Source organism: Siphateles boraxobius, unplaced genomic scaffold (assembly GCF_051911475.1).
Source record: "Siphateles boraxobius isolate OS27281-9 unplaced genomic scaffold, OSU_SipBor_1 13, whole genome shotgun sequence".
Lineage (NCBI taxonomy): Eukaryota > Metazoa > Chordata > Actinopteri > Cypriniformes > Leuciscidae > Siphateles > Siphateles boraxobius.
The window spans coordinates 615,277-642,161 of record NW_027508733.1 but is presented as its reverse complement, the minus strand read 5'-3'; the positions used below and the strand labels follow the sequence as shown (position 1 = coordinate 642,161).

The following is a 26,885-nucleotide window of genomic DNA, read 5'->3' as shown; positions in this document are numbered from 1 at the left end:
TCGCACATGATCAACGCTCCTCCCACCTGGACATTGTTTACCTTTTCCGGCTACAGCATGGGACTGCAGCGCGAGACTACAGCTTGCCGTCTAAAAGACTATTTAGGTGAGTTGAAACAATGGCTAAGTTGCTAAACGCATCTTGTTCACATGTAGGGTCCCTGTTCATGTTGGACAGACATTTTAATTGCATTTTGTGTCTGTCAAGAGGTTCAAAAACGCTCTTTATGTCCATGCCCCCATAGCTGCCGTTTTAGCTGGGTGGGAGCTCTGGGCATTCGCGGTCGCAGCTCCGCGTAGCAAGCACCAATCCGGTTCGGTTTTTTTTCTATAGTCAGTACTCACAAAGGTCTAACGATCAAGATTAACTTAAAAATTGCCCGGAGTTCTCCTTTAATAAGTGAATTGCGCTTCGGGCTGCACAATTAATCAAATTTGTAATCGCGATTACAATTATGGATGCCACAATTATGTATTTGTTCAAAGGCACAATTACAAAAAGTCCGCTTACATTGTTCTGTGTGCTTAAAATGTTTTTTTTTTCTACAGCTTATCTTAAGCCATTTTTTGCAGTGCAGTACATTCATTCATTGCACATTTTTCTATATAACATCGGAGAGAGCACATTAGTAAAGCTGCTGTATCAGAGCGGGAAGGAAAGTATGTCTCGCTCTCATGCTCTTTCTGAGAGTTTTTGTGTTGTTTCCTGGACACAAACTCATGAGATCCATCAAAGAGGAGTTTCAGAGGATTGCAGGACAGTGGTGGAGAAACCGGTTTAAATGAGGATAACATTTTCTTCCGAATCTCAATGAAGGACGGACAGCATCACACGATCTGATTAAATGAGCAATTTTATTTATTTTTATTTGTCACCAGTACATAACTGAATATGTGAAAGTACAGTGTAATTTTAGAATAACGTTCAGATTACAAAAATCATGTTAAAAAAATTATTAAATGAAAACAACATCCAAAGTCAATGAAAAACTTAGAAAATACAGTAACAGTTATAAGAGTTTTAAAGTTTGATCAAATGAATGCAGGCTTGGTGAGCAGAAGAGACTGGTTCAGACACACATCCACCAGGGAATATTTATTATATGTATGGATGAGGACAGCTGTTCAACTCCGGTTCTTTATGGAAGTCCATTACTAACTTTGACAATGTTTGCTCTTATTAAATAACTGATATGATCAAATATACTGAATAAACAGAGAAAACAATGGAAAAGATATTAACATTCATCTTAAAACGGCATAATGGATTAAAAAACATCAGGAATCCCAGAATCAGGCATTTTCAGCTTCTTGGTTCAGTTCTTTCTTGCATTCCTTGCATTTTTTTGTTTTTTAAGGTCTGTTATAATTAATGTTGTTTCATCAAAATCTACCAAGAGAAATCAAATTTTGTATGATTGCTTTAGTACAGGTCTATTCAAATCTGCTCCTGTTCTGATCAAATATCTTCATGGAGGTCTTGATTAGGATCGTAATGAGTGTGAGTGCTGGGTTACAGGAGCGGATCATAATGTAAATACAGATACAGTAGCTCACTTACGCTAGAACAAAAGAGAAATACACAAAACCCCTTCACATATACTATAAAACACAAGTGCCATTTATCTGGCTCATCAATCATGTTTTAAACTGTTTCACATGACGAGACACCGTTTTCCTTTCGGCTCCTCTCTTAACTTTTTCACTTTATTTAGTTCTTCTTCAAGCCTCTCCTTGAACTCCTCAATATGCTTCTTTTTTCTCTCTTCAAAATCATTCAGTTCTTCCCTTTGTTTTCTGGCTTCATCTTCATTTTTCTTCCTCATCTTCTTTAGTTCCTCTTTATGTTTCTGTTTAATTTCATCACACTCTTTTTCTTCTCTTTCTATTCCTTTTTTCTCCTCTCTTTCTCTTCTCTTGATCTCTTCTTCTTGCTCTCTTTCCAGATTGTCAATAATTTTCTCCCATCTCTTTCTTTTCTCCGTTGTTCTCTCTTCATCCTCTTGTTTTCTCTTCTTCCAGTCCTCTTTTCTCTCTTCCTCCAGTTGCTCATAATGTCTCTTCATTTCCATTTTCTTTTCTTCATATTCTCTCTCGATTTCTTCTCTCTCTCTCTGTTTTTGTCTCTCCTCCTCAATCATTTGTTCTTCTTCTTCTTCTCTCTCAGTTTTAAATCTCTCCAGTTCTTCTTGTTTTTCTCTCAGTTGTTCCTCATGTCTCTCTTTTATCTTTCTATCCTCTTCCTCTCGTTCTCTCATCTGTTTTTTCTTTTCATCTTCCCATTCTCTCTGCTGTCGTTTAATTCCCTCTTGAATCTCTTCATCTTCAGCCTCTTTTATTTTTCTCATCCATTCTTCTCTCTCTTTCTCTTCTTGTTCCTTCCTCATTTGTTCTTCTAAATCTCTCTTTTTTATTTCATCTTCCTGTTTTCTTAACTCTGTCATGATGTGTTCCTGCTCAGTTTTCATCTTTTCTTGATCTCGTCTGTATTTCCCTTCTCTCTCTTCTCTCTCTTTTTTTTGTTTTTCATTCTGATTTTCAATCTCTCTCTCCATTTCATCTATTCTATGATCATATTCAGCTCTTCGCTGTTTCTCCTCTTCTGATTGTTTCTGTTTCTCCATCTCTCGTTTCTTCTGGTCTGATTTTTCTTTCTCCTCAAACTCTCTCCTCAGTGTTTCCTCTTTTCCTCTGAACTTGTTCTCCAGTCTCTCTCTCTCCTCATCTATCTTTCGTTTCTTCTCCTCCAGTCTCTGTCTCATGCGTTTGATATCCAGGTCATATCTGGCTTCTAATTCTTTAATTTGATCCTGATTTTTTCTCTTATTCTCTTCCACCATTTCTCTTCTGTTTTCAATAGAGATCGCTGCCTCCTGAAACATCTCATTAGTGAAGTATCGGCCCTCATTAGATCTCTTCACCTCTTCTATCATCTTTAACAGCTCAGTAACTTGCGTCCGATCTTGTGTTTCTCTGTTGTTAAAAGCCAGGAATCTGTTTCCACAATCTCTGATCAGTTTCTTGAGATCATCATTTCTACTTGTCTCAACATATTGTTCTATTGTTTGTTTTTTCAGTTCATCTCCTTTAGTGAAGAGAACAATACTGAAATCTGCTGCTTCTGGGCCAAAGATCTTCATTATCACGTCTAAAGTTTCTCTCTTCTCTTCTGTAATTCTTCCCAAACTCAACACAATGATGAACACATGAGGTCCAGGTGCGGACAGTGAAACACATTTCACTATTTCTTCAACCACTTGTTCATTTTCCAGCGAGGTGTCAAAGAGTCCTGGAGTATCAACAACAGCTACTGATTTACCATCAACTTCACCAACTCCTTTCTTACAAAGAGTGGTCACTGGATCTGAACTGGTTTCACTCTCAAACTCATTGTTTCCGAGGATAGTGTTTCCTGTGGAACTCTTTCCATTTCCTGTCCTCCCGAACAGCAAGATTCTCAAATAATCTGGATCTGATGATGAATCTTCTTCATCTGAAAATGACAATAATAGGGTTTAGAGATTACAACTCATTCAATGTGGGTTCCTGAGCAAAAAGTGTTCAACTCAAACCTAAAATTTAAACTATAACAGTCCACCTCAGTGGTTCTCCAATTTTTGTGTTGCCACTCCCCGATCCTTTATCCAGGTCTCTTAACCCCCCCACCCCTTAAAATAAAATGTAGGCTAACTGTCTTCCCTGAATATTAATTGTAATGATGGAGAATTCTGAAAAGAGGGAGAGCTGGATCCAAATGCAGTCTGGGTTTTATTAATAATTAATTTCAAAATTAGCTGGTTATTGTTTTGACTTACTGTTTGTGTCCTGACCCTCTGGAGTTTCCATATAAAGTTCATTAGATCTACGCGTTTCTTTCTCCTCTTCTTCTCTTTGTCTTTCCTGTTGTTTCTGTTTCTCCCATTCCTCTCGTTCTCTCTTCATCTCCTCTCGTATCTTTCTCTCTTGATCCTCTATGTCTTTAATGTCTCTTTTATATTGTTCTTCTCTCTCTCTAAATTCCTTCATCATTATCTTAAGTTTTCCTTTCTCTTCTTTGTATTTAAACTGAATATCTTCTCTCTCTCTCAGTCTTCTTTCTCTCTCTTGTTCCAGTCTCTGATTATATTCATCCCTCATTGCCTGTTCTTTCGCTCTTCTTTTTTCATCCTCTTCATCTCTTCTTCGTCTTTCCTGTTGTTTGTGTCTCTCCCATTCCTCTCGTTCTCTCTTCAGCTCTTCTTGTATCTTTCTCTCTTGTTCCTCTCTTTCTTTAATGTCTCTTTTATATCGTCCTTCTCTCTCGCTAAACTCTTCTTCTCTTCTCTTCCTTTGATTTTGTATTTCTTCCTCCATCGTCATCTTCACTTTCTTTTTTTCTTCTTCATGTTTGTTCATCAGTTCTTTTCTCTCTCTCTTCAGTTGCTCCACTGTATCTGTCAACATTTTCTTTTGTTTTTCTTGTATTTCTTTTTCCATCTCTCTGAACATCTTACATGAGTAGTAACTGTCTCCGTTTTCTTTCACCATGTCGTCTATCTTCTTCAGTAGATCAGACACTTGTGTTCGGTCTCCAGTCTTATTATTGAACACATGGACTCTGTTTTTACACACTTCAATCAGCTGCTTCAAAGCTGATCCAGATTCTCCAAGCCACTGTTCAATGGATTTATTATCCAAATCGTCTCCTCTGGTGAAGAGCACAATAGTAAACATTAAAGAGTTTTCACCAAATGTCTCTTGGATGATCTTCACTGCTTTCTCCTCTTCTTGAGTGAATCGTCCCAGTGATATCAGTAGGAGAAACACATGTGGTCCGGGCAGGATCATGGAGATGCAGTTGGTGATTTCTCTCTGGATTTCCTCATTAGTAAGATTAGTATCAAACAGTCCTGGAGTGTCGATCACAGTAACGTGTCGGCCGTTGATTTCAGCTCTTTCTCTCTGACACTCTTTAGTAACTGATTTATGAGATGATTCTGCTGTAAACATTTTTTCTCCTAAGATGGTGTTTCCAGTTGCACTCTTCCCTGCTCCAGTTTTACCCAGTAGAACAATCCTCAGATCATCTGCTTCCTCTTTGGAATCTAAAGATAGAACAAATCAAAAAATTAAAAACAATATACAGAATTTTTATATAAGTTAGGCCTTTATCACAGTCTGCGTGTTGTCACATCTAGCTGCGATTAGTAACGTAAAAGATTTTCCTCCTGTATTACTGTCAATAGAAGATAGTCCATTTTAATAAGAAAATTTAACAAATTTAGTTGAACTTAACAATAGACTTCAATATTCAAAACTGTTTCATTTAGTCTTACATTATTCCCCAACATGTGCATCGTCTTTAATTATTTTTATGTGCTCATTATCTGAGGGAGGCAAATGTCAGCGCTGCCTGTGATGAATGAAGAGCAGTATGCTGTTCAAGTTACTGCTAAAATCCTACTGATTTTGTTAGAATTTTCAGTGATCAACATTCTGCCCTAAAAGTGATAGGGAAGACCAAACCGTAAGTCTTAGAGACTTGAAACTTTGATGGATTGTATTGCCCACTTACTTGGTTGACTAAATTGGCATGCAGTGTCTTTGTCCAAGGTGCCATGAAAGTCTAATAGGACATTTTGGGTATCTCAAAAAAACAAGGCCGTCAACGACCAATGAAGTTTGAGCACCTATTAGTCAAGGGATTTTATTGTAGCCAACGCTCATGTCCATATTAATAAATGTCAAGTTTTGCGAGTAGCTGCTTATGCAGAGCTATGGTAGTCTCAGAGAGACATTTATGGTCAAATCTGTCAGGTATCAAGGAAAAAAACAGGGCTTTTCTCCTTGATCCCCCGATTTCGCCTTCTGGCCTGTTTGGCGCTGTTATTTCAGTCGTCGAAAGATTTCAGGATGCGAAGAAACAGTCTGCAGCCTTCAGGCAATATCTACCTCGCCTCTCGAGGGTGAAGAAAGCTACTCGCAGTGGGCAGCCGTCAGGAAGTCAGCAAGCTCCTCATACCAGAAAGTACAGGAAGAGAGCATCACTTCTAGGGCTCCCCCTCAAGGAGCTTGGGGGTATAGGCGACGCTCTCTACCGAAGTATTCGTAAAAGAAGGTCACTCTGAGGACCGTCCTTCAGGCTAGAAGGCCTCGGGAAAGAGGTCCTAGCTGTGCTAGAACCTCTGAAGGTTGCCCCCCCCCCCCCCTCCTCCTTGGAGCCCTCAGGAAGCCGGTTGGCTGGCTACCTCGAACCTCTGGAGTCAACTGTGGCCAAGAACCTCATGCTCACATCACCAGGCGGGCTTTTTAGGCGCGACGATATTTCTCCACAGTCTTCTTTCTTTTGACATGCTGGTCAGATTTTCGTGTAGTCGTTCTTTATCTAGGTCTAGATGTTCGTAGTGCCGATAAACGTAATCCCTCAATGATATTCTTGGTCTACCCCGCCGGTTTGATGCGACTTCCGACTTGTAAAGAATATATATCTTCGCTGGTTCGTTGTTTCCCATGCGAAGGCAGTGTCCGATGAACTGGTGCAGCCTTCTCCTGATGATGTCAGTAATTAGCTGTTGACCTGTCATGCTGTACAGTTTTTCATTGGTCATGTGAGACTCTGCTTGGTTGATTCCCAGCATGATTCGGTAGCACTTTCTAGCAAAGATGTTTAGTTTCTCTTCAAAGGCTTGAGTGAGCGCCCATGACTCGCATCCGTAAAGAAGCACTAATATGCACGATGCATGGATGCATGGAATAGGCGCATCTTGAACTTTACATGCAGCTTGGGCGATCTCAAAATGGTCTTGAGTTTCGTGAATGCGACCGAGGCTAAAGCTATACGGTTGTTGACATCTTTTTCGGTCGACACTATATATGATCCCAAATACTTAAACTCGTCCGCGATTGCGATCGGCTTTCCATCAATTGACAGATTGGTCTTTATTTGGGATTTATCGTTTAGTTATACAAGATCGTTGAGGCCGTGCATTTTCCGATCGGGCTGGGGTACCCTTGTGTGTTAGGTAACCATAATAGCCTGCTGATTGCTTTGAATCATAGTCGATGACAATTATGAATAGGTACGGTGCAAGGACGTCTCCTTGTAGAACTCCTGTTTTGATTGCAAAGGACTTCGAACGCTCTCCTCCAACGTATACTTGCCTTGTTGACATGTCATACATGATTCTGATTGCATTTACAATTCCGATGGAATTCCGTAATGACGTAGGATGTCAAACATCATCTCTCGATCTATTGAGTCAAACGCTTTCTTGAAGTCTATAAAGGTAGTATACATTGGGAAGTCTTGTGCGCCCACTCCATCCAAGATCCTACGAAGGATATGGATCTGTTGAGCACATCTCCGGCCTGTTCTGAAACCTGCTTGGTTGTTTCTAAGCAGTTGGTCAACGAGGACTCTTATGCGATTGAGAATTACTCTGTTGTAAATTTTGGCTGCTATGGACAATAGGCTGATTCCTTGATAGTTCGTCATGAGCTGTGGGATACCTTTCTTCGGTATTGGCTTTATCAAGCTTGATGTCCATTGTGCTGTGCTGTGACATGTTCATAGACCGACTGACAGATGTTGTGAAGTTGATTTACCACGAATTTTCCTCCGTCTTTTAATACTTCGGCTGTCATGGCATAATCTGGGCCGGCTGTTTTGTTACGGTTGAGTGTAGTGATGGTGTCTTCAACTTCTGGTCTTGTTATTTTACCCAATTTTATACCTGGGACGTCCGCTGTTGGAAGTGGGCAGTTGTTCGGATTGATTTTGGAACTCTTGTTGTTCAGGAGTGTTGAGAAGTAATTGGCCCATTCTTTTAAAAGATCTTCGTTTGAGCTTGGGATGTCGCCATTGAGCATTCTGACTTTGCTAGAGGAAGCATCTTTGGGTTTTTCACTGATGTCATGGATAAGCTTCAAAGCTTAACGATGTTCATGTTTGCTGACTGCTCGCTCTAGGGCATCGAGTTTAGAGTTGATATGTGCCTCGTTGTCCATATTAAAAGCTTTCGAAACCTCTTTTTGCTTTTCACGCCATTCTTCTTTGTCTTTAGAATTTTATGTGCGCTTGTATCTTGCCTTGAGATCTCCTTTGTTGATTAGCTTGATGGTGTTGGAGCTAATCCAACTTGGTTGTTTGGATTTGGGCTTTTTCTCCCGGATTTTCTCACAGGCTCCGACAAGAGCAGAGTCTAATGCGTTGGTTCGCTGTTTTATGGATACCGGTGGGTCTAGCCGTGTTGTTTCATCGAAGAGTGCTTCAAATCGATTCCGCACCTCCATATTGAACGCGTTTTTCAGTTCTGGGTCTCTCAGTTTTTCAACATTGAAAACACATCTCTTGTCCGGTTTGATTTTCGATTTTCGTAGGCAGAGCTCGAACTTGGCGCACACAATTTTATGGTCAGAACCGACGTTGCAGGTATTATATGCACGACAATTTTTAACAGAAGTCCACCACGTGAGCTGAATAAAATGTGGTCTAGCTGGTAGAATTAGCTTTTTGGACTTTTGTAAGTACGTGGTCTGGTTGGTCTGTTTGGAAACCTTGAGTTGGCGGGGCGTAGACTCGCCATTTCACACATGCTGATCATCCTCAATCCATTGTCGTTTGACTCTGAATGATAGCAGTGGTTTCCGACAACTCTTGGATTTGAGATATGACTGTCTCTCCCGATTCTTACATTAAAATCTCCTGCAAGAACAGTTATAGTGTGTGGGGGAATGGTCTCGATGAGTTCAGTGAGATCATTGTAAAATGCATCTTTCACGTCGTTGTTGGCATCGTTTGTTGGGGTGTATACTGAGACTAAGCATACCTTTGGATTCCCTTTAAGATGTATCGCTAACAACCGTTCTGACTTAACTGTGATTGAGACGATTAGTTGAGCTATCGAGTTGTTGTACAAAATCGCGACTCCGTGACATTTATCAGATGAATTCGAATGTGCCAGGGTCCAGCTATGGTTTTGCTTGCAGTGAATGTAGCCCACCGTGTCGGATGTTTTGAGACGGTGCTCTTGAATGGCAACGATATCGATATTACGCCTCTCGCAGTGTGCTATCATTCTTTCTACTTTGTGCGTAATCCATACGTCGGTTTCCTTGTTATAGGTGTCGTTCAGCGTTCTCACGTTGTGAGTGAAGAAATATTTGTTGTTCTTGGATTTTCCAGTCTTAGCAGAGTGGCTGGCACACATATCACAGTGGCTGGCAGATTAGTTAACAAACCACCGCGGTCCTTGATTACCTGGGCGACGGCCGAGCCAATATAATTTTGATTTGGTTGTGGATTCATATCGTATACTACGGGGGGGGTTCCTTTTTCCAGGTATGACTGCGTAGGGACACGACACCTCATGCGCAGAAAAGCAGTGGGTTCACCTTCCCAAGGTCTCCTTGTAATTGCCTCACCCTTTCCTCAAAGCTTTTCTGGGGTTGTACCACTTATTTGCATTTTGAGGTAAAGTGTTATTGCTGCGTCCCAGTAACACTTCGATAGTTACACTATTTCGGTCCCCATAACCATATTGATCACAGATCTTCTGGTAGGCTATCCATCTAGTCCCTATCGGGTCAGTTTAACGCCATGACCAAGGACCAGGCTTTTCTCCACCTAATCTGACGACGGAAAATGAGAGACTTCACCTGCTCTGTCCTGTCAGAGAGCTTAATATCTACATTCAGAAGTCATCTCAGTGGAGGAAGTCGGATCAGTTGTTGGTATGTTTCGGGTCACCTAGGAATGGGTTCCCTGCTTCTAAGCATACCATCAGCAATTGGATAGTTCAAGATATTTCCCTGGCCTATCAGGTGCGCAGTCTGCCTTGACCAGGCATGGCATCCTCTAGAGCCCTCCTTTCAAGGTCCCCTATCAAAGAGGTGTGTAATGTGGCTGGCTGGGCCACTCCGCACACATTCATTAGATTTTACAGCCTGGACCTCACTTCTACGAAGGGAACAGTCGACCCAGGAAAAGACTGGACTGGCCTGAGAAACATCACCAACTACAAGTCACCATCCCCCCGATCTGTGGAGAATCAACACCTGGCTGATGATTTAAACTCATTTTACTGGAGGTTTGAAAAGCCCTCATTCACACCACAGATTCCGCTCTGATCTGCACTTCACACAATCACCTACACCTCATGCACCCCCATTCCTCCCCCTCCTGCCATCCAACCTGAGCTCAAGGTCTGTGTGGAGGACGTGAGCCGAGTCTTCAAAAAACAGAAGACTAGGAAAGCCTCAGGTCCAGACGGCATCTCATCTGCTTGTTTAAAAGCCTGCGCTGACCAACTGGCCCCGGTCTTCACGCAGATCTTCAATAGATCATTGGAGCAGTGTGAAGTTCCCTGCTGCTTCAAACGCTCCACTATCATTCCTGTCCCCAAAAAAAACTAAATCACTGGACTTAATGACTACAGACCTGTCGCTCTCACATCTGTGGTCATGAAGTCGTTTGAAAGACTGGTGTTGGCCCACCTGGAGGACATCACTGAACCCCTGCTGGATCCCTTTCAGTTTGCTTACAGAGCAAACAGGTCTGTGGATAATGAACTCAACATGGGACTGCATTATATCCTGCAACATCTCGACAGACCAGGGATTTATGCAAGGATCCTCTTTGTGGACTTCAGTTCGGCCTTCAATACTATATTGCCAGATCTTCTCAAAGCCAAACTGACCCAGCTCTCCATACCATCCTCGATCTGTCAGTGGATCTCCAGCTTCCTGATGGACCGGCAGCAGCGAGTGAGACTGGGGAAACTCACATCCAGGACTCTCACCACCAGCACTGGTGCCCCCCAAACGTGCGTTCTCTCCCCACTGCTCTTCTCCCTGTACACTAATGGCTGCACTTCTAAAGACCCCTCTGTCAAACTCCTGAAATTTGCCGACGACACCACTGTCATCGGTCTCATCCGAAATGGTGACGAGTCTGCTTACAGACTGGAGGGCAGTCATGGCCTAATGGTAACAGAGTTGGACTGGTGACCCAAAGGTTGCTGGTTCAATTCCAGTACCGGCAGGAATATGACTGAGGTGTCCTTGAGCAAGGCACCTAACCCCCAATCGCTCCCCGGGCGCCACTCACGGCTGCCAGCTGCTCCGGGTGTTTGTATCCACATTTGCAGTGTGTGTGTTCACTACTCACTACTCTGCTCCTAATGTGTGTGCACTTACTTGGATGGGTTAAATGCAGAGGTCAAATTCCAAGTATGGGTTACCATACTTGGCCATCACGTGTCACTTTCACTTTCACTTTAAGTGGGACAATCACATTGACTCCATTGTGAAAAAAGCACAGCAGAGACTGTACTTCCTTCGCCAGCTGAGGAAGTTCAACTTGCCACAGGAGCTGCTGATTCAGTTCTACTCAGTCGTCATTGGGTCTGTTTTATGCACATCCATCACTGTTTGGTTTGGCTCAGCTACCAAATCAGACATCAGGAGACTACAACGGACAGTCCGGACTGCGGAGAGGATCACTGGTGCCCCCCTCCCCCTGCCAAACCTCCAGGACCTGTACTCTTCCATAGTGAGGAAGAGAGCAGGTAAAATCATCACAGACTCCACTCACCCTGGACACCACCTGTTACTGTTACCGTCAAGACGGAGACTCAGATCACTGGCCACAAGAACATCTCGGCACAGGAATAGTTTCTTCCCACAGGCCATTTCCCTCCTGAACAGTTAACACACCTCCCAAGGCATATGCATTTAAGTGCAATACTCCCACTGTTTAGGAAATATCCTACAATTCAGGTGATACTTATATGTAGATTTATTTATTTATAATATTCAAAACACTGTAAATATGTTCAAAATCTGTAAATCTGTAAATGTTTATTGTGACTAAACCCAACTGTGATACTTTTTATTCTCATATTTTTATATTTTAATTTTATTTTTAATTCTTATAATCTTTATTATTATGTTTCTTGTTGTATTTGTATATGTGCACTGGAAGCTTCAGTACCAAAACAAATTCCTTGTGTGTGCAAGCACACTTGGCAATAAAGCTCTTTCTGATTCTGATTCTACGTCGAGTGACAAGTTGGGCTAAGTTGTGCCTGAGATAGCTTCACACCAGGACAGGCAGGGTTTGTTGTGGCATAGTTGGTATTCATTCCCCAAAGTGTCGTTACCGACACAATGCGAGTTTCCTCAAAATGGAAAATCTCGGGTTACGAATGTAACCCTTGTTCCCTGAGAAGGGAACGAGACACTGCGTCCCTTTGCCACGCCTCCCCCTGACCAAACATCGCAGTGTTGTGTGCCGGCGTCCCTTTGTAGCTTCTGTGTATGCCGTCACACATTACGTCATGACGCAGCACCAATCAGGATTGGATCAGTTTTATTCATACTTCAGACGCGTTATGCTGTGGGCGTTCCCCAAAATGTCCTTACCGACGCAGTGTCTCGTTCCCTTCTCCAGGAACAAGGGTTACAATTCTAACACGAGACATTTTTTGTCATACATTGACGTAAATGAAGGCCATTGTCCATTTAAATCATGAAATATGTGTCGGAATATCATGACACCATTTTTTTGTTGTTCAATTTAACCCAATTAATGACAATCCCGTGTGATAAAGGCCTATGGTCAACCATCTAGGTGATAAAGAGTATCGTGTCATTTATACTGAAGCATAATGTGCTACTCATTATTTGTTCTGAATTTTGCAAATAATGTAATTTTTTGTCTTACAAGTCTAGGCTTTTGCATTTATGAAAAGACTTTAATTCATGCAGATTTTCTGATTGTTACCTTGTGAATGTATTCTCCTATTAATTTCTTCAAATTTCAAGAGTTTTTCCATATGTGACTCCAGAAATGTCTCTGTGGAGAAAAACTCTTGTCTGTTTTCTTCCACCATCTGCTCCAATTTCTTCACCAACATAGACACTTGTGTGTCAGGGCCAATTAAATGATGTCTTCCTCCAAAACTCTCAATGACAGACTGTGTTTCTTCATTCAGTTCTGCTGTCTGATGCTCTGAATTCTGGTATATGAGGATCATGATGTGTTTGTTGATTCTTGAGCTGAACATCTTCTGGATATTCTCCATTTCTGCTCTGTCTTCATTATTGAGTGGAGCATCAGGAATAGTGAGGATGAAAACATGAACTCCAGGATCACAGAGAGACACACAGCGGAGAGTCTGACGCATCACTTCCTCCTCTGAGAGCCGAGCGAGAGATGGAAGCTCCAGTAGCTTGATCAGACGTCCATGAAACTCAACTTGCCTCCTCATACACTCTGAGCTGAGCAGTGATCCTTTCTCGCTCTGGTTCAGGATAAGGTTTGATATACGGGATTTTTCATTCCCACACAGAACCAAGTTCAGCTTCACACTCTCTGCAAGAGGAATAAATTAGTTTAACGATAAGATTCAATGTGAAAGTTAGATTAATGCTGCATTCACATCACATAGGAATAATTGTAATTAAGACTGTATTGTAATTTATTGTACTGTAATTTGGAGGAAGTGTTTATAGGTGTGCCATTCACACAAGACATCTTCTTGTGTCCTTCTACATTGTTTTTTCATAGTTTTTTGTTATTAAAGGATTAGTTCACCTCTAAATGAAAATTTCCTAATAATTTACTCACTCCAATGCCATCCAAGATATCCATGACTTTCTTTCCTCAGTGGAAAAGAAAATAAAGTTTTTTGAGAGACCATTTCTGGATTTTTCTTTAATGGACTTCAATGGCAACCAACGTTTTGAAGTCCAAATCAATGCAGTTTCAAAGGTCTTTGAAGTGCTTCAATGGACTGTGCACGGTCGCAGCAGAGGGTCTTACCTAGCGAAAAAATAGGTCATTTAAAAAAAAAATTTATATATATATATATATATATATATACACACACTTTTAACTACAATTGTTCGGATTGAGCTGAGCTGCAACGCGCCGGGAACTATGTCATCACGCTGAAAGGTCAGGCTGCGCCGGCGGAATTACCGCCCCACTGTTTACAAAGCGACCGTGCAAAGGAGGATAGTCCAAATTGTATTGGTCGCTTTGTAAACAGTGAGGCGGTACTTTCGAACAATTGTAGTTAAAAAGTATATATATTTTGTTGTTGTTTTGAAAATGACCCATCGTTTCACGAGATAAGCCCCTCCTCCTCAGCTGCGATCATGCACAGTCCGCTGAAGCACTTCAAAGACCTTTGAAACTGCATTGATTTGGACTTCAAAACGCTGGTAGCCATTGAAGTCCATTATTCGGAGAAAAATGCAGAAATGTTTTCCTCAAAAAACTTCATTTCTCTTCCACTGACAAAAGAAAGACATGGATATATTGGATGGCATTGGGGTGAGTAAATTATTAGGAAATTTTTATTTTGAGGTGAACTAATCCTTTAAGTAACAATGTTTTTAAGTAAACATGCAATAGATCCTGATCCTGATCGATTGCTCCTGTCTGCCTAGCTGCCTGCTGTGTTTTGTTTGCTTCAAGGCTGTAAGCTCCGTCTAAGCCTCGTATTAGCTTTGTATTTCTTTCTGTTTTGAACCATCATTTACTACCATTTCTAGTTGTTTATACTACTAAATACAGCTTAGACAACATCTCAGATTAACCTGACATCGCTAGCTTCCGTTATTGTTAGAACAACACGCTAGTAACTCGCTAGCCTGTTAACGCGCCACCCGTGCGCTCAGTTATTTATTTATTTTTCTCTCGCGCGCCCGCGCCTCTGAGTTCATAAAAAGCCCAGGTGAGTAAGAATCAGTCAACAAACACGGTGAGTAATGTCTTGTCCTGTTATTGTCACCTGCACTTCATGTTACATGTTTAGCATAGCCTTCCCCGTCGGCAATACAGGGTTTATATGTGATGAATGCAAGGAAACAGTCAGGCTGACGGAGAAGATTTCAGAATTAGAAACACGCATCCAAACTTTAATTGAGGATAGTAGGTGTGCTAGAGCTTTAGATACTATTTTGGATGCGCCTAGCATAGTGAACCCTTTACATGATTCGGTTCCGGCTGAATTATTGCCTGTGCAGCCAGGCAGATGGGTGACAGTGAGGGATCGCTCTAGTCACGGATCAAAAAACCACTCTTCCGTTCCGATTACCATAACAAATCGATTTGCCCCACTCAGTGAAACACCCACTGAGAATTCTGTTGATTGTGCCCTGGTAATTGGCGATTCTATTACACGGAACGTGAAAATAGAGACACCAGCCACCATAGCCACATGTTTGCCGGGAGCCAGAGCGCCTGACATCAAAGCAAATTTAAAAGTGCTGGCTAATGCTTATCGTAAATTCTCTAAGATTGTTATTCACGTCGGCACTAATGATGTTCGACTCCGCCAGTCGGAGATCACCAAAATTTATATTAAAGAGGTGTTTGAACTCGCAAGTACGATGTCAGGCACTGTAATTTGCTCTGGCCCCCTTCCTGTTCGAAGGAGTGATGAGATAGTTAGCAGATTGTCATCACTCAATGGCTGGCTGTCTAATGGTGTCCGCAAAATAATATAGAATTCATAGACAATTGGAAAAGTTTTTGGGGCAAACCTGACCTGTTGAAAAGAGATGGTATTCATCCCTCCTGGGATGGTGCTGCTCTTCTCTCTAGTAATTTGGCTCATAGTCTTAGAGACAAAACATGACAATCTGGGGCTCGGGTCAGGAAGCAGACAAACTGGCTAAACCGACCGTCTGCTAGCGGCTTCGCGTCACCAAGGTCAGATAAATCCCATCACATAGAGGCTCTTCACCTAGATATCATCATATAGAGACTGTGTCTGTTCCCCGAATTTGGAAATCCAAAAAACGTCCAAACCGATATAAGGTTAAAAATGTAATTGATATTCAACAAATAAAAAATAGATATAATACAGATGAGCAAACGATAAAGCTTGGGTTGCTGAATATTCGATTCCCTTACTTCAAAAGCACTCATAGTTAATGATATGATTTCAGATTATAACCTAGATGTGCTGTGTATGACAGAAACCTGGCTAAAACCAGACGATTACATTACTTTAAATGAGTCCACCCCTCATGATCACTGTTATAAAAATGAACCTCGCCTGAATGGCAAAGGGGGAGGTGTTGCTGTAATTTATAGTAATATTTTCAAAACCACTAAAAAATCCAGTTTAAAATATATTTCTTTTGAAGTGTTGGTGCTTAATGTAAAAATATATAATGTAAACGATAAATCAAGTTTGAGAATTCTGCTGGCAACTGTATACAGGCCACCAGGGCACCATAAAGATTTTATTAAAGAATTTGGTGACTTTCTATCAGAATTAGTATTAACTGCAGATAAAGTCCTAATTGTTGGTGATTTTAATATACATGTAGATAATGGAAAAGATGCAATGGGATTGGCATTTAAAGACATTCTTAACTCTATTGGAGTTAGATAACACGTGTCAGGACCTACTCATTGTCGTAATCATACTCTAGATCTAATATTATCACATGGAATAGATGTTGATGCTATTGAAATTCTGCAGCAGAGCGACGACATCTCAGATCATTATCTAGTCTCATGTAAATTACATTTAGCCAAGGCTGCAAAGCCAACTCCGTGTTACAAGTATGTTAGACCTATCACTTCTGCCACTAAAGATTGCTTTATCAATAATCTTCCTAATCAGTTTCATCGTCTCAGCATCCCAGATAGCTCAGAAGAACTCGATATTGCAACAGAAACTTTTAACTCTCTCCTTTCCAGCACTTTAGATACAGTTGCTCCGTTGCGCTTAAAGAAGATTAAAGAAAATAGTCCAACGCCGTGGTACAACGAGCACACCCGGGCCCTTAAGAGAGCAGCCAGAAAAATGGAGCGCAACTGGAAGAAAACAAAACTAGAGGTATTTCGGATTTCATGGAAGGAGAGCTCGATTGCTTACAGAGAGGCTTTAAAAGCTGCTAGATCTGCTTATTTTTCAACCCTATTAAAAGAAAATAAACATAATCCAAGGTATTTATTTGAAAAAGTGGCTACACTAACGAAAAAGAAAGCTTCAAGCCCAGAAGTTTCCAAGAAACACAGCAGTAATGACTTTATGAACTTCTTCACTTATAAGATTGATAATATTAGGGACAAAATTATAACTATGCAACCGTCTACTACAGCATCCCATCAGGGAGTGCATTATAGTCTCCCTGAAGTAAAATTTGATTCATTTGTTGCCATAGAAGAGGAAGAATTTTGCAAACTCGTTAATTCATCTAAATCGACAACATGTATGTTAGACCCTATACCGACTAAACTACTGAAAGAGATACTTCCAGAAGTCATAGATCCTCTTCTTAACATCATTAATTCATCTTTGTCTCTAGGATACGTACCAAAAACCTTTATTGATTAAACCGCTTGTTAAAAAAACGCAACTTGATCCTACAGAATTAGTCAGTTACAGGCCGATCTCAAATCTACCTTTTCTGTCAAAGATACTAGAAAAGGCAGTATCCTCACAACTGTGTTCCTTTCTTAAAAGAAATGGTATCTGCGAGGATTTCCAGTCAGGATTTAGACCGTACCATAGTACTGAGACTGCTCTCATTAGAGTCACAAATGATTTGCTCTTATCATCCGATCGTGGTTGTATCTCTCTATTAGTGTTACTTGATCTTAGTGTTGCATTTTACACCATTGACCACAACATTCTCTTAAATAGACTAGAAAACTATGTTGGCATTAGTGGAATTGCATTAGCATGGTTTAAATCATATTTATCTGACCGCTATCAGTTTGTAGCAGTAAATGAAGAGATGTCTTATCGATCACAAGTTCAGTATGGCGTACCACAAGGCTCAGTACTAGGACCGCTGCTGTTCACTCTGTACATGCTACCTTTAGGAGATATCATTAGGAAACATGGGATTAGCTTTCACTGTTATGCTGATGATACTCAGCTCTATATTTCTTCCAAACCTAACGAAACTCACCAATTCATAAAATTATCGGAATGCATAGTTGATATCAAAAATTGGATGACTAGTAATTTCCTACTACTAAATTCTGAAAAAACAGAGATTCTAATTATTGGACAAAAAACTTCCACACGTAATAACCTAGAATACTGTCTAACACTTGATGGCTGCTCTGTTAAGTCTTCGTCGTCAGTTAGGAACCTGGGTGTGCTCTTTGATACCAATCTTTCATTTGAAAGTCAAGTGTCTAGTGTCTGTAAAACCGCATTTCTCCATCTTAAAAATATATCTAAATTACGTCATATGCTCTCATTGACAAATGCGGAACAACTTGTTCATGCGTTCATGACATCAAGGCTAGATTATTGTAATGCTCTACTGGGTGGTTGCCCTGCACGCTTAATAAACAAACTACAGCTAGTTCAAAACGCAGCCGCTAGAGTTCTTACCAGAACTAGGAAGTACGACCATATTAGCCCGGTTCTGTCACCACTGCATTGGCTCCCTATTAAACATCGTATGAATTTTAAAATATTGCTGATTACTTACAAAGCACTAAATGGTTTAGCTCCCCAGTACTTGAGCGAGCTCTTAACGCATTATAGTCCTTCACGTCTATTGCGATCTCAAAACTCCGGCCAGTTAGTTACCTAGAATATCTAAATCGATTGTTGGCGGTAGATCCTTTTCCTATTTAGCACCAAAACTTTGGAACAATCTTCCTAACATTGTCCGGGAAGCAGACACAGTCTGTCAGTTCAAAGCTAGACTAAAAACACATCTCTTTGACCTAGCATTCACATAACACTCTATAGCCTTCAATAATTCAATATTAGGGTGCTTAGATTACGTAGGTCAGCCGGAACTGGGAACACTTCCCTCAAATCCTGATGTACTCGTTACATCATAAGAAGAATGGCATCTACGCTAATTTTAGTGTCTTTGTTTATCCCGAGGTTTTCCCGCAGCCTGCCGGATCCAGGCCGTTTCCAGATCTGACGAAGGACATTCGCCTGGACCTGATGACAATGCAGTGCTGAAGTGCCAACTAGCCTCTCCCTATGGAGGATCCCTATACCACTCTACAGATAAAGCGTTGTGGAATTTTTCGGTTCGCGTACCTACCCAAAGTGATAAGATAAAATAAAAATTCTGCATCAAAATTTATAGACAACTAGTTTGTTTAGGCATGGTTTGTAAGGAATTACAAACCTGCGCACATATATTCAAACGCACATAACTATAGACTCAATTCTTAATGCACATGTGAACGCCATCAGCGTCTATCACAGGTTCACGTTTAAAGTCTGTTTAGAGAGAACGGTGTCGTCTTAGCGGCCCCTAATTTAATAACAAATGATCATTTAGACGGAAGTGAATCAATCAAAACTAACTTTAGCTGGAAAAAACATTTTTCAAGAGCCACTATAAAACCAAACCAATCTCTGTTACCTTAAATTATATGTTTATCTCTGTAAAGCTGCTTTGAAACAATCTGTGTCATAAAAAGCGCTATATAAATGAGAATGACTTGACTTGACTTGAGAGAGATGTCTTGTTGTGATCCAGCTCTTTGTTGTCTGGTAGTACAGCTTTTTTCAGTCATTAATTGCAAACAATTCAACAATTTTATTCAATTTTTTCTCCTTGAAATAGGTAGCTTATGTATTAAATGTATACAATTTCTTAATGTACAGTTTACTCAGTTTTTCGATGTAGTTAACTGTAAGCTTATTACTGTATTCTCACTAAGATGCTTTATTCAGAAAAAATAAAAAGAATTAACCTGTAACTCTTTGATTTCATTACCTTTTGCACTCAGTTTCTCCTCTACTTCATGTCCGATTCTTTTCTCTTGAGCTCTCATATACATCTGAAGTGAATAGGGTTCAGTCTTCAGGCAGTCTATACCAACTAGAATCTTTGAGATCTGTCCAGAGTTTCTATCATCCTTTAACCCCATCAAACTGAACCAACTCCCATAGAGACTCACAACGCTCTGAGATTCTGTGTATGATACAAATTCTGACACACTTTTGTCAACAGTGAGTTCAGTAGTGAAAAGAACCATGAAGTGCTCATTAGAGTTAAATATTCTTTTAATTTTCTCCATTTCTGCTCTGTCTTCTTTAGTCAGTGAACTGACAGGAGTAACAAAGATGAAAAGATGAACTCCAGGATCACAGAGAGACACACAGCGGAGAGTCTCCCGCATCACTTCCTCCTCTGAGAGACGAGTAAAAGCTGGAAGCTCTATTACCGTAATCTGCCGTCCATGAATCTGCCCCTCTCTCTTCTCACACACTTTACTCATCTCTTTCTGAGGTTTTCTCGTTATCCCTCGAAATAATTTAGACACTGAGTTCTTGAGTGTTGTATTATATCCACATAGCACAATGTTCAGGTTTGTTTTGCCAGAAGAAGTCACTGAAACATAAATTAAGAGACATTAGACTCAGTTTAGCTTTGCTACCAAATGTAGACTTTCTTCAACAACCAAAAATATTATATTGTAATATATCTTAAGTGAAAAATGACATTATTACTCAAACTGTGTCGGAACACTGTATTCAGCTGCATATCTTGTCTTTCTGTCAATGTTTCAATACACCTTACAAAAATATCTATTTTTTATTTTTATTTTAGTTTTTCCAACCAAAACCAAACAGATTTTAGTTTAGATAGATAGTTTGTGATCTAATAAGATACCTCTTACTATTATCCTGAAAAAAAGTATTTGACAAACCTCCTCCACCACTTCCTGTTTTTGTGCTCTGATTGAATTGTCCACTCCTTTTGTGATCAGAATTCACTGGATCATCCACTGATGTTCCATGACCTTCATCCTTATACATGTTACAGATGAGAAATTCTTCATTTTCTTCATTAAGTATCTTCTCTATCCTTCTCAGCATCTCAGAGCGCCATCCTGGGTTTTTTGCATCAAACTGAAGATGTCTTCCTCCACACTCCTTTATTAAATTTTTAATAGTATTATTTAATACGAGAGAAGTCAATTTGGATGTGCGTGTCTCTTCATCAGTAGTCAGCACTATAGTGTGTTTAGTGGCCTTCACACTGAAGAGGTTCAGCACATATTTTACTCTTTTCATGTCCTCATCACTGAAGTCATTATACTGCAGGACTAGTAAGATCACATTAGGTCCTGGAGCAGACAGAGACACACACTCTCTCCCTAAGTGTGTGATCTGATGGTGTGTGAGATGTGTCTGGAACAGGTGAGCAGTGTTGATGACTAGGATGTTTCTCTCACTGTGCTGCTGTGAATCACATGAAGAAGCTTCCCTGTCACATGCTGAACTGTCCTGGATTACATTTCCCACTTGCTTGTTTTCTGATGCATTCTTTCCAATCAGGACAATCCTCAGATCTCTTACTGAAAAAGAGCACACACATATCAGGCTTTCATGTCTTTCCATTGACAATTACTTTTTATACTGTACAAACTGTATATTCAAACCAATAAACATAAACCTGGCCTTAAACACACAAAAAATGTTTACACACACACAATGAATTTGTACTGGTGACAGAAACTTTCAGTGCACAGACAGAATGACAACAACAAGAAACAGATAATAAAAAATAAAACGAGTGAATATTGTCCTCGACATGTTAGGTTGACAATACAGTTGCAGAGCTCCACTCGCTTGTCTGACTCTTCTTTATGATTATACAGCTGCTTAAACATGGTGTCAGAAGATACCTAGCGCGTTCGTTCGTGAGTTCACGCAGCAACTGCTGATTTCGACAATTTCTTCGATTATGGACGCTGATAATGCTGCGGCCGCGCCTCGCGGCGTACCAGCCTACATCGCGGCTAACATACCTCCGCCGTCACCGATGAACATGAACGGAGACTGGAGCGCTAACTGGGACTTATTCAGAGCAGAGTTTGAGGATTATGCGCTGGTTACAGTCCTGGCTGAAAAGACCAGGGAGGTCCAAGCTGCCACGTTGAGAAGTGTGATGGGATCCGAATGCAGACATGTTTACCGCACAATTTGAATCTCACAGACGCGCAACAGAGAGACATTAAAACCATCCTAGATGCATTGGATGGATACTTCAAGCCTGCCAGAAATGTCATTTATGAGAGGCATGTGTTCGGCTGTTTTAAACAGGAAGAAGGGGAATCCATAGACAATTTTGTGAACAGATTGAGAGGAAAGGCTGCAACTTGTGATTATGGTGGATTGAAGGATGAAATGATTCGTGAAAAAATCGTACTGGGTATTACAAATGAAGGGACCAGACGCAGGTTGTTAAGTGAAAAAAACTTAACACTGCTCACAGCAATTGAGATGTGTCGCACAGCGGAACAGACCGCTATGCATATGAGAGCGATGGATACCACGTGCATGCCTCCAGCCGAAACGGTTCACGCTGTTGCTAGGAAACCTTTCAAGCCTAACCAGCGGAAGCAGAGTAATTCACCAAGACCATTTCATAAACTGTAAACCCTTCTTCTCGCCTCGGGAATTTTCCTCTTTCATTCTCGTGAATGTTTACATCCCTCCAGACGCGTGCGTGAGCGCGGCGCTACAACGCTGGCTGAACAAATATCTGAAACGGAACAAAGGTACCCAGACTCTCTTTTAATCATTCTTGGGGATTTTAACAAAGCAAATCTTTCCCGTGAACTACCAAAATACAGACAGCACGTTACATGTCCCACCAGAGACAGTAATATACTGGACCACTGTTACACCACAATAAGAAATGCGTATCACTCCGTCCCACGGGCAGCTTTGGGGCTCTCTGATCACTGTTTGGTTCATCTCATACCGACCTACAGGCAGAAACTGAAATCAGCTAAACCTGGAATACGGACTGTAAAAAGATGGACTAATGAAGCAGAGCAGAATCTACAGGCCTGCTTTGATTGCACTGATTGGACTGTTTTTGAAGCTGCTACCAATGATCTGGATGAGCTCACAGATACTGTAACATCATATATAAGTTTCTGTGAGGATACATGCATTCCTACCAGGACATTCTTATCATTCACTAATGATAAACCATGGTTTACTGGGAAACTCAAACACCTTCGTCATGCCAAAGAGGATGCTTACAGAAGTGGGGATAAAATCTTGTATAACCAGGCCAGAAACAGATTGACAAAGGAGATCAGAGTTGCTAAAAGTAACTACTCTGATAAACTGAAAAAACAGTTTTCATCCAACGACCCATCATCAGTCTGGAATGGCCTGAGGAACATCACCAACTACAAGTCACCATCCCCTCGATCTGTGGACAATCAACACCTGGCTGACGATTTAAATTCATTTTACTGCCGGTTTGAAAAGCCCTCATTAACACCACACACCCGGTCTGATCTGCACTTCACACTTTCACCATCACCTCCTGCACTCCAATTATCACTCCCCCCTCCTGCCATCCAACCTGAGCTTAAGGTCTGTGTGGAGGACGTGAGCCGAGTCTTCAAAAAACAGAAGACTAGGAAAGCCTCAGGCCCAGACGGCATCTCATCTGCTTGTTTAAAAGCCTGCGCTGACCAACTGGCCCCGGTCTTCACGCAGATCTTCAACAGATCATTGGAGCAGTGTGAAGTTCCCTGCTGCTTCAAACGCTCCACTATCATTCCTGTCCCCAAAAAACCCAAAATCACTGGACTTAATGACTACAGACCTGTCGCTCTCACGTCTGTGGTCATGAAGTCGTTTGAAAGACTGGTGCTGGCCCACCTGAAGGACCTCACTGGACCCTTGCTGGATCCCTTTCAGTTTGCTTACAGAGCAAATAGGTCTGTGGATGATGCAGTCAACATGGGACTGCATTATATCCTGCAACATCTCGACAGACCAGGGACTTATGCAAGGATCCTCTTTGTGGACTTCAGTTCGGCCTTCAATACCATCATGCCTGGTCTTCTCACAGCCAAACTGACCCAGCTCTCCATACCATCCTCGATCTGTCAGTGGATCACCAGCTCCCTGACGGACCGGCAGCAGCGAGTGAGACTGGGGAAACACACATCCAAGACACTCACAATCAGCACCGGAGCCCCCCAAGGGTGCGTTCTCTCCCCACTGCTCTTCTCCCTGTACACTAATGACTGCACTTCTAAAGACCCCACTGTCAAGCTCCTGAAATTTGCAGACGACACCACTGTCATCGGTCTCATCCAAAACGGTGACGAGTCTGCTTACAGACTGGAGGTTGAACAGCTGGCTGCCTGGTGCAGTTATAACAACCTTGAGCTGAACACGCTCAAAACAGTGGAGATGATCGTGGACTTCAGGAGGAACAGCCCAGCACTCCCCCCACTCACCATCATGAACAGCACTGTGGAAGCAGTGGAGTCATTCAGGTTCCTGGGCACTATCATCTCTCAGGACCTGAAGTGGGACAATCACATTGACTCCACTGTGAAAAAGGCCCAGCAGAGACTGTACTTCCTTCGCCAGCTGAGGAAGTTCAACCTGCCACAGGATCTGCTGATTCAGTTCTACTCAGCCGTCATTGAGTCTGTCTTGTGCGCTTCCATCACTGTCTGGTTTGGTTCAGCTACCAAATCAGACATCAGGAGACTACAACGGACAGTCCGGACTGCGGAGAGGATCATTGGTGCCCCCCTGCCAAACCTCCAGGACCTGTACTCTTCCAGAGTGAGGAAGAGAGCAGGTAAAATCATCACAGACTCCACTCACCCTGGACACCACCTGTTTGAACTGTTACCGTCAAGACGGAGACTCAGATCACTGGCCACAAGAACATCTCGGCACAGGAACAGTTTCTTCCCACAGGCCATTTCCCTCCTGAACAGTTAACACTCCTCCCAAGGCATATGCCTGTAAGTGCAATACTCCCACTGTTTAGTGCAATATCCTACAACTCAGGTGATACTTATATGTAGATTTATTTATTTATAATATTCAAAACACTGTAAATAGGTTCATAATCTGTAAATCTGAAAATGTCTATTCTGACTAAACCAAACTGTGATAGTTTTATTACCATATATTTATATTTATATTTTTATTTTTTTTATTCTTATAATTTGTAGTATTATGTTTCATGTTTCATGTTGTATTTGTATTTGTATAGTCCACTGGAAGCCTCAGTACCAAAACAAATTCCTTGTGTGTGCAAGCACACTTGGCAATAAAGCTCTTTCTGATTCTGATTCTGATTCTGATTCTGACTCTTAGACACAAGCAAGACATGCCGATACTGTGGTAATGTGCATTCAAGAGGCAGGGATCATTGTCCAGCATATGGCAAAATATGCAGGCTCTGTGGAACTGACAATCACTTTGCTAAAGTGTGTCTCAAAAGCAAAAGCAGAACTACAGAGGGGAAGCTCCACTGCATTGAATATTCTATGGAGGAGCGGTTGGGGACAGTGATGATGATATTTACACAGTTGAGTCCATTAGTACGGTGCACATGAAAGGGAAGAAATGGTTTGTTTCTCTGCGATTACATGGCAAGTCACTGCGTTGTCAGTTAGATTCAGGGGCAACATGCAATGTGATGAGCTACAAGGATAAAGTAAAGGTGGCACCGCACACACCACTCCGCCCTAGTAACGTCAAATTACGGCTGTACGCGGGCGAGTCGCTGGACTCTGTGGGTGTTTTTGACACAGAATGTTTGGTCAAAGGAGAGAGATACCAATTGTCATTTGAGATAGTACAAACAAATCAAAGTCCGCTTCTCTCAGGATCTACTTGTGAACAGCTAGGCCTGATGCAGTTCACAATCCCAGATGACGTGCTCAAAATGGAACCTGAACGGTGTGACCCTCTGACTAAGGAACAGTTAATTGACACATACAGTGATGTGTTCAACTTGCCTGTGGAATCTCTGTGATGGCAAAAACCACAGAAGCAATAATGCAAGTGAAGGAATATTTAATGTACAGTTTCACGGTCAGATGACAAACAACAAGACTGGTAGCGCAGGGACAAGATGGTCAGGGTCCACGTGATGAGTCTTGAAGTGAAGTGAAGTGAGAGTCCAGGTGAGGTGAGGTAATCCACGGCAGTGATAATCCCAGGGAAAACACGAACAAGACACGAGCTGACACGCCGACAGGAAAGGACAACCACACACGAAGGACTTCCAAACAACGATCTGACAATGAGAGTACAAAACAGTGAGTATAAATAGGGAATGGAATGAGCTGCAGCTGGTGAGTGGATAACGATCAGCTGAGTGCTGATCAGCTGGATCGCTGATCAGCAGAACGGAGTGGTAACGCCCACTCACACACACACACACAGATAACAACAGAAACACGAGACAAGAAGGAATCAATGAATTTATGAACCGTGACAATCTCTGCCCGGTGAGGTCCACTTTGAGCTGGATACCAGTGTTACACCGGTGCAGTGTGTCCCCCGGAATGTTCCAATCGCCATGAAAGCCGCCGTCAAAGCCCAACTGGATGCGTATCAGGCAGAGGGTCATATTGCAGATGTTACAGAGCCAACAGATTGCATTAGCAACATGGTGATTGTAAAAAAACCAGACAAGCTGAGGATTTGTTTGGACCCAAAGTTCCTGAACAAAGCTCTGAAACGCTCTCATTATATAATGCCGACTCTAGAAGATGTGCTATACAAACTGCCTAAAGCAAGGATCTTCACCTAGGTTGATGCCAAACATGCATTCTTACAGTGCAAGCTGGACCAAAAGAGCAGCTTCATGACCCCATTCTGGACCCCATGGGGCAGGAAACGTTGGCTAAAGCTCTCATTTGGTGTTTCAGTGGCACCTGAGGTGTACCAGCGGAAACAGCATGAACTGTTAACAGGTTTAAAGGGGGTCGAGCCCATTGCTGATGATATTCTTGTCGTTGGCTGCGGTGACACAGACCAGCAAGCTGAAAGGGATCATGATCTCAAGCTTCGGGCCCTGTTGGAGCGTTGCAGAGAGGTCAAGCTACGACTTTGTTTAACAAAATTGCAATTCAAGGTCCCCGA

The 26,885-nt window shown here is 41.7% G+C and overlaps 1 protein-coding gene across 2 annotated transcripts in view; it reads right to left on the bottom strand.

Annotated features, from left to right (window-relative positions):
• Positions 1-864: 864 nt before the first annotated feature.
• LOC143735687 (uncharacterized) overlaps positions 865-26,885 on the bottom strand; it is a 52,306-nt gene continuing 26,285 nt past the window's right edge. Inside the window, exons 2-6 of one of the 2 annotated variants that reach the window (XM_077225844.1) lie at positions 20,657-21,307; positions 19,720-20,337; positions 12,764-13,354; positions 3,816-5,084; positions 865-3,493 (exon numbers count right to left, since the gene is read on the bottom strand). In XM_077225844.1, the coding sequence (XP_077081959.1) occupies positions 1,656-3,493; positions 3,816-5,084; positions 12,764-13,354; positions 19,720-20,337; positions 20,657-21,307 (4,967 nt within the window). In that variant the 3' untranslated portion in view covers positions 865-1,655. Of the gene's footprint in view, positions 3,494-3,815; positions 5,085-12,763; positions 13,355-19,719; positions 20,338-20,656; positions 21,366-26,885 lie in introns of those variants that run through there. The other variant, XM_077225843.1, reaches the window with a different exon arrangement.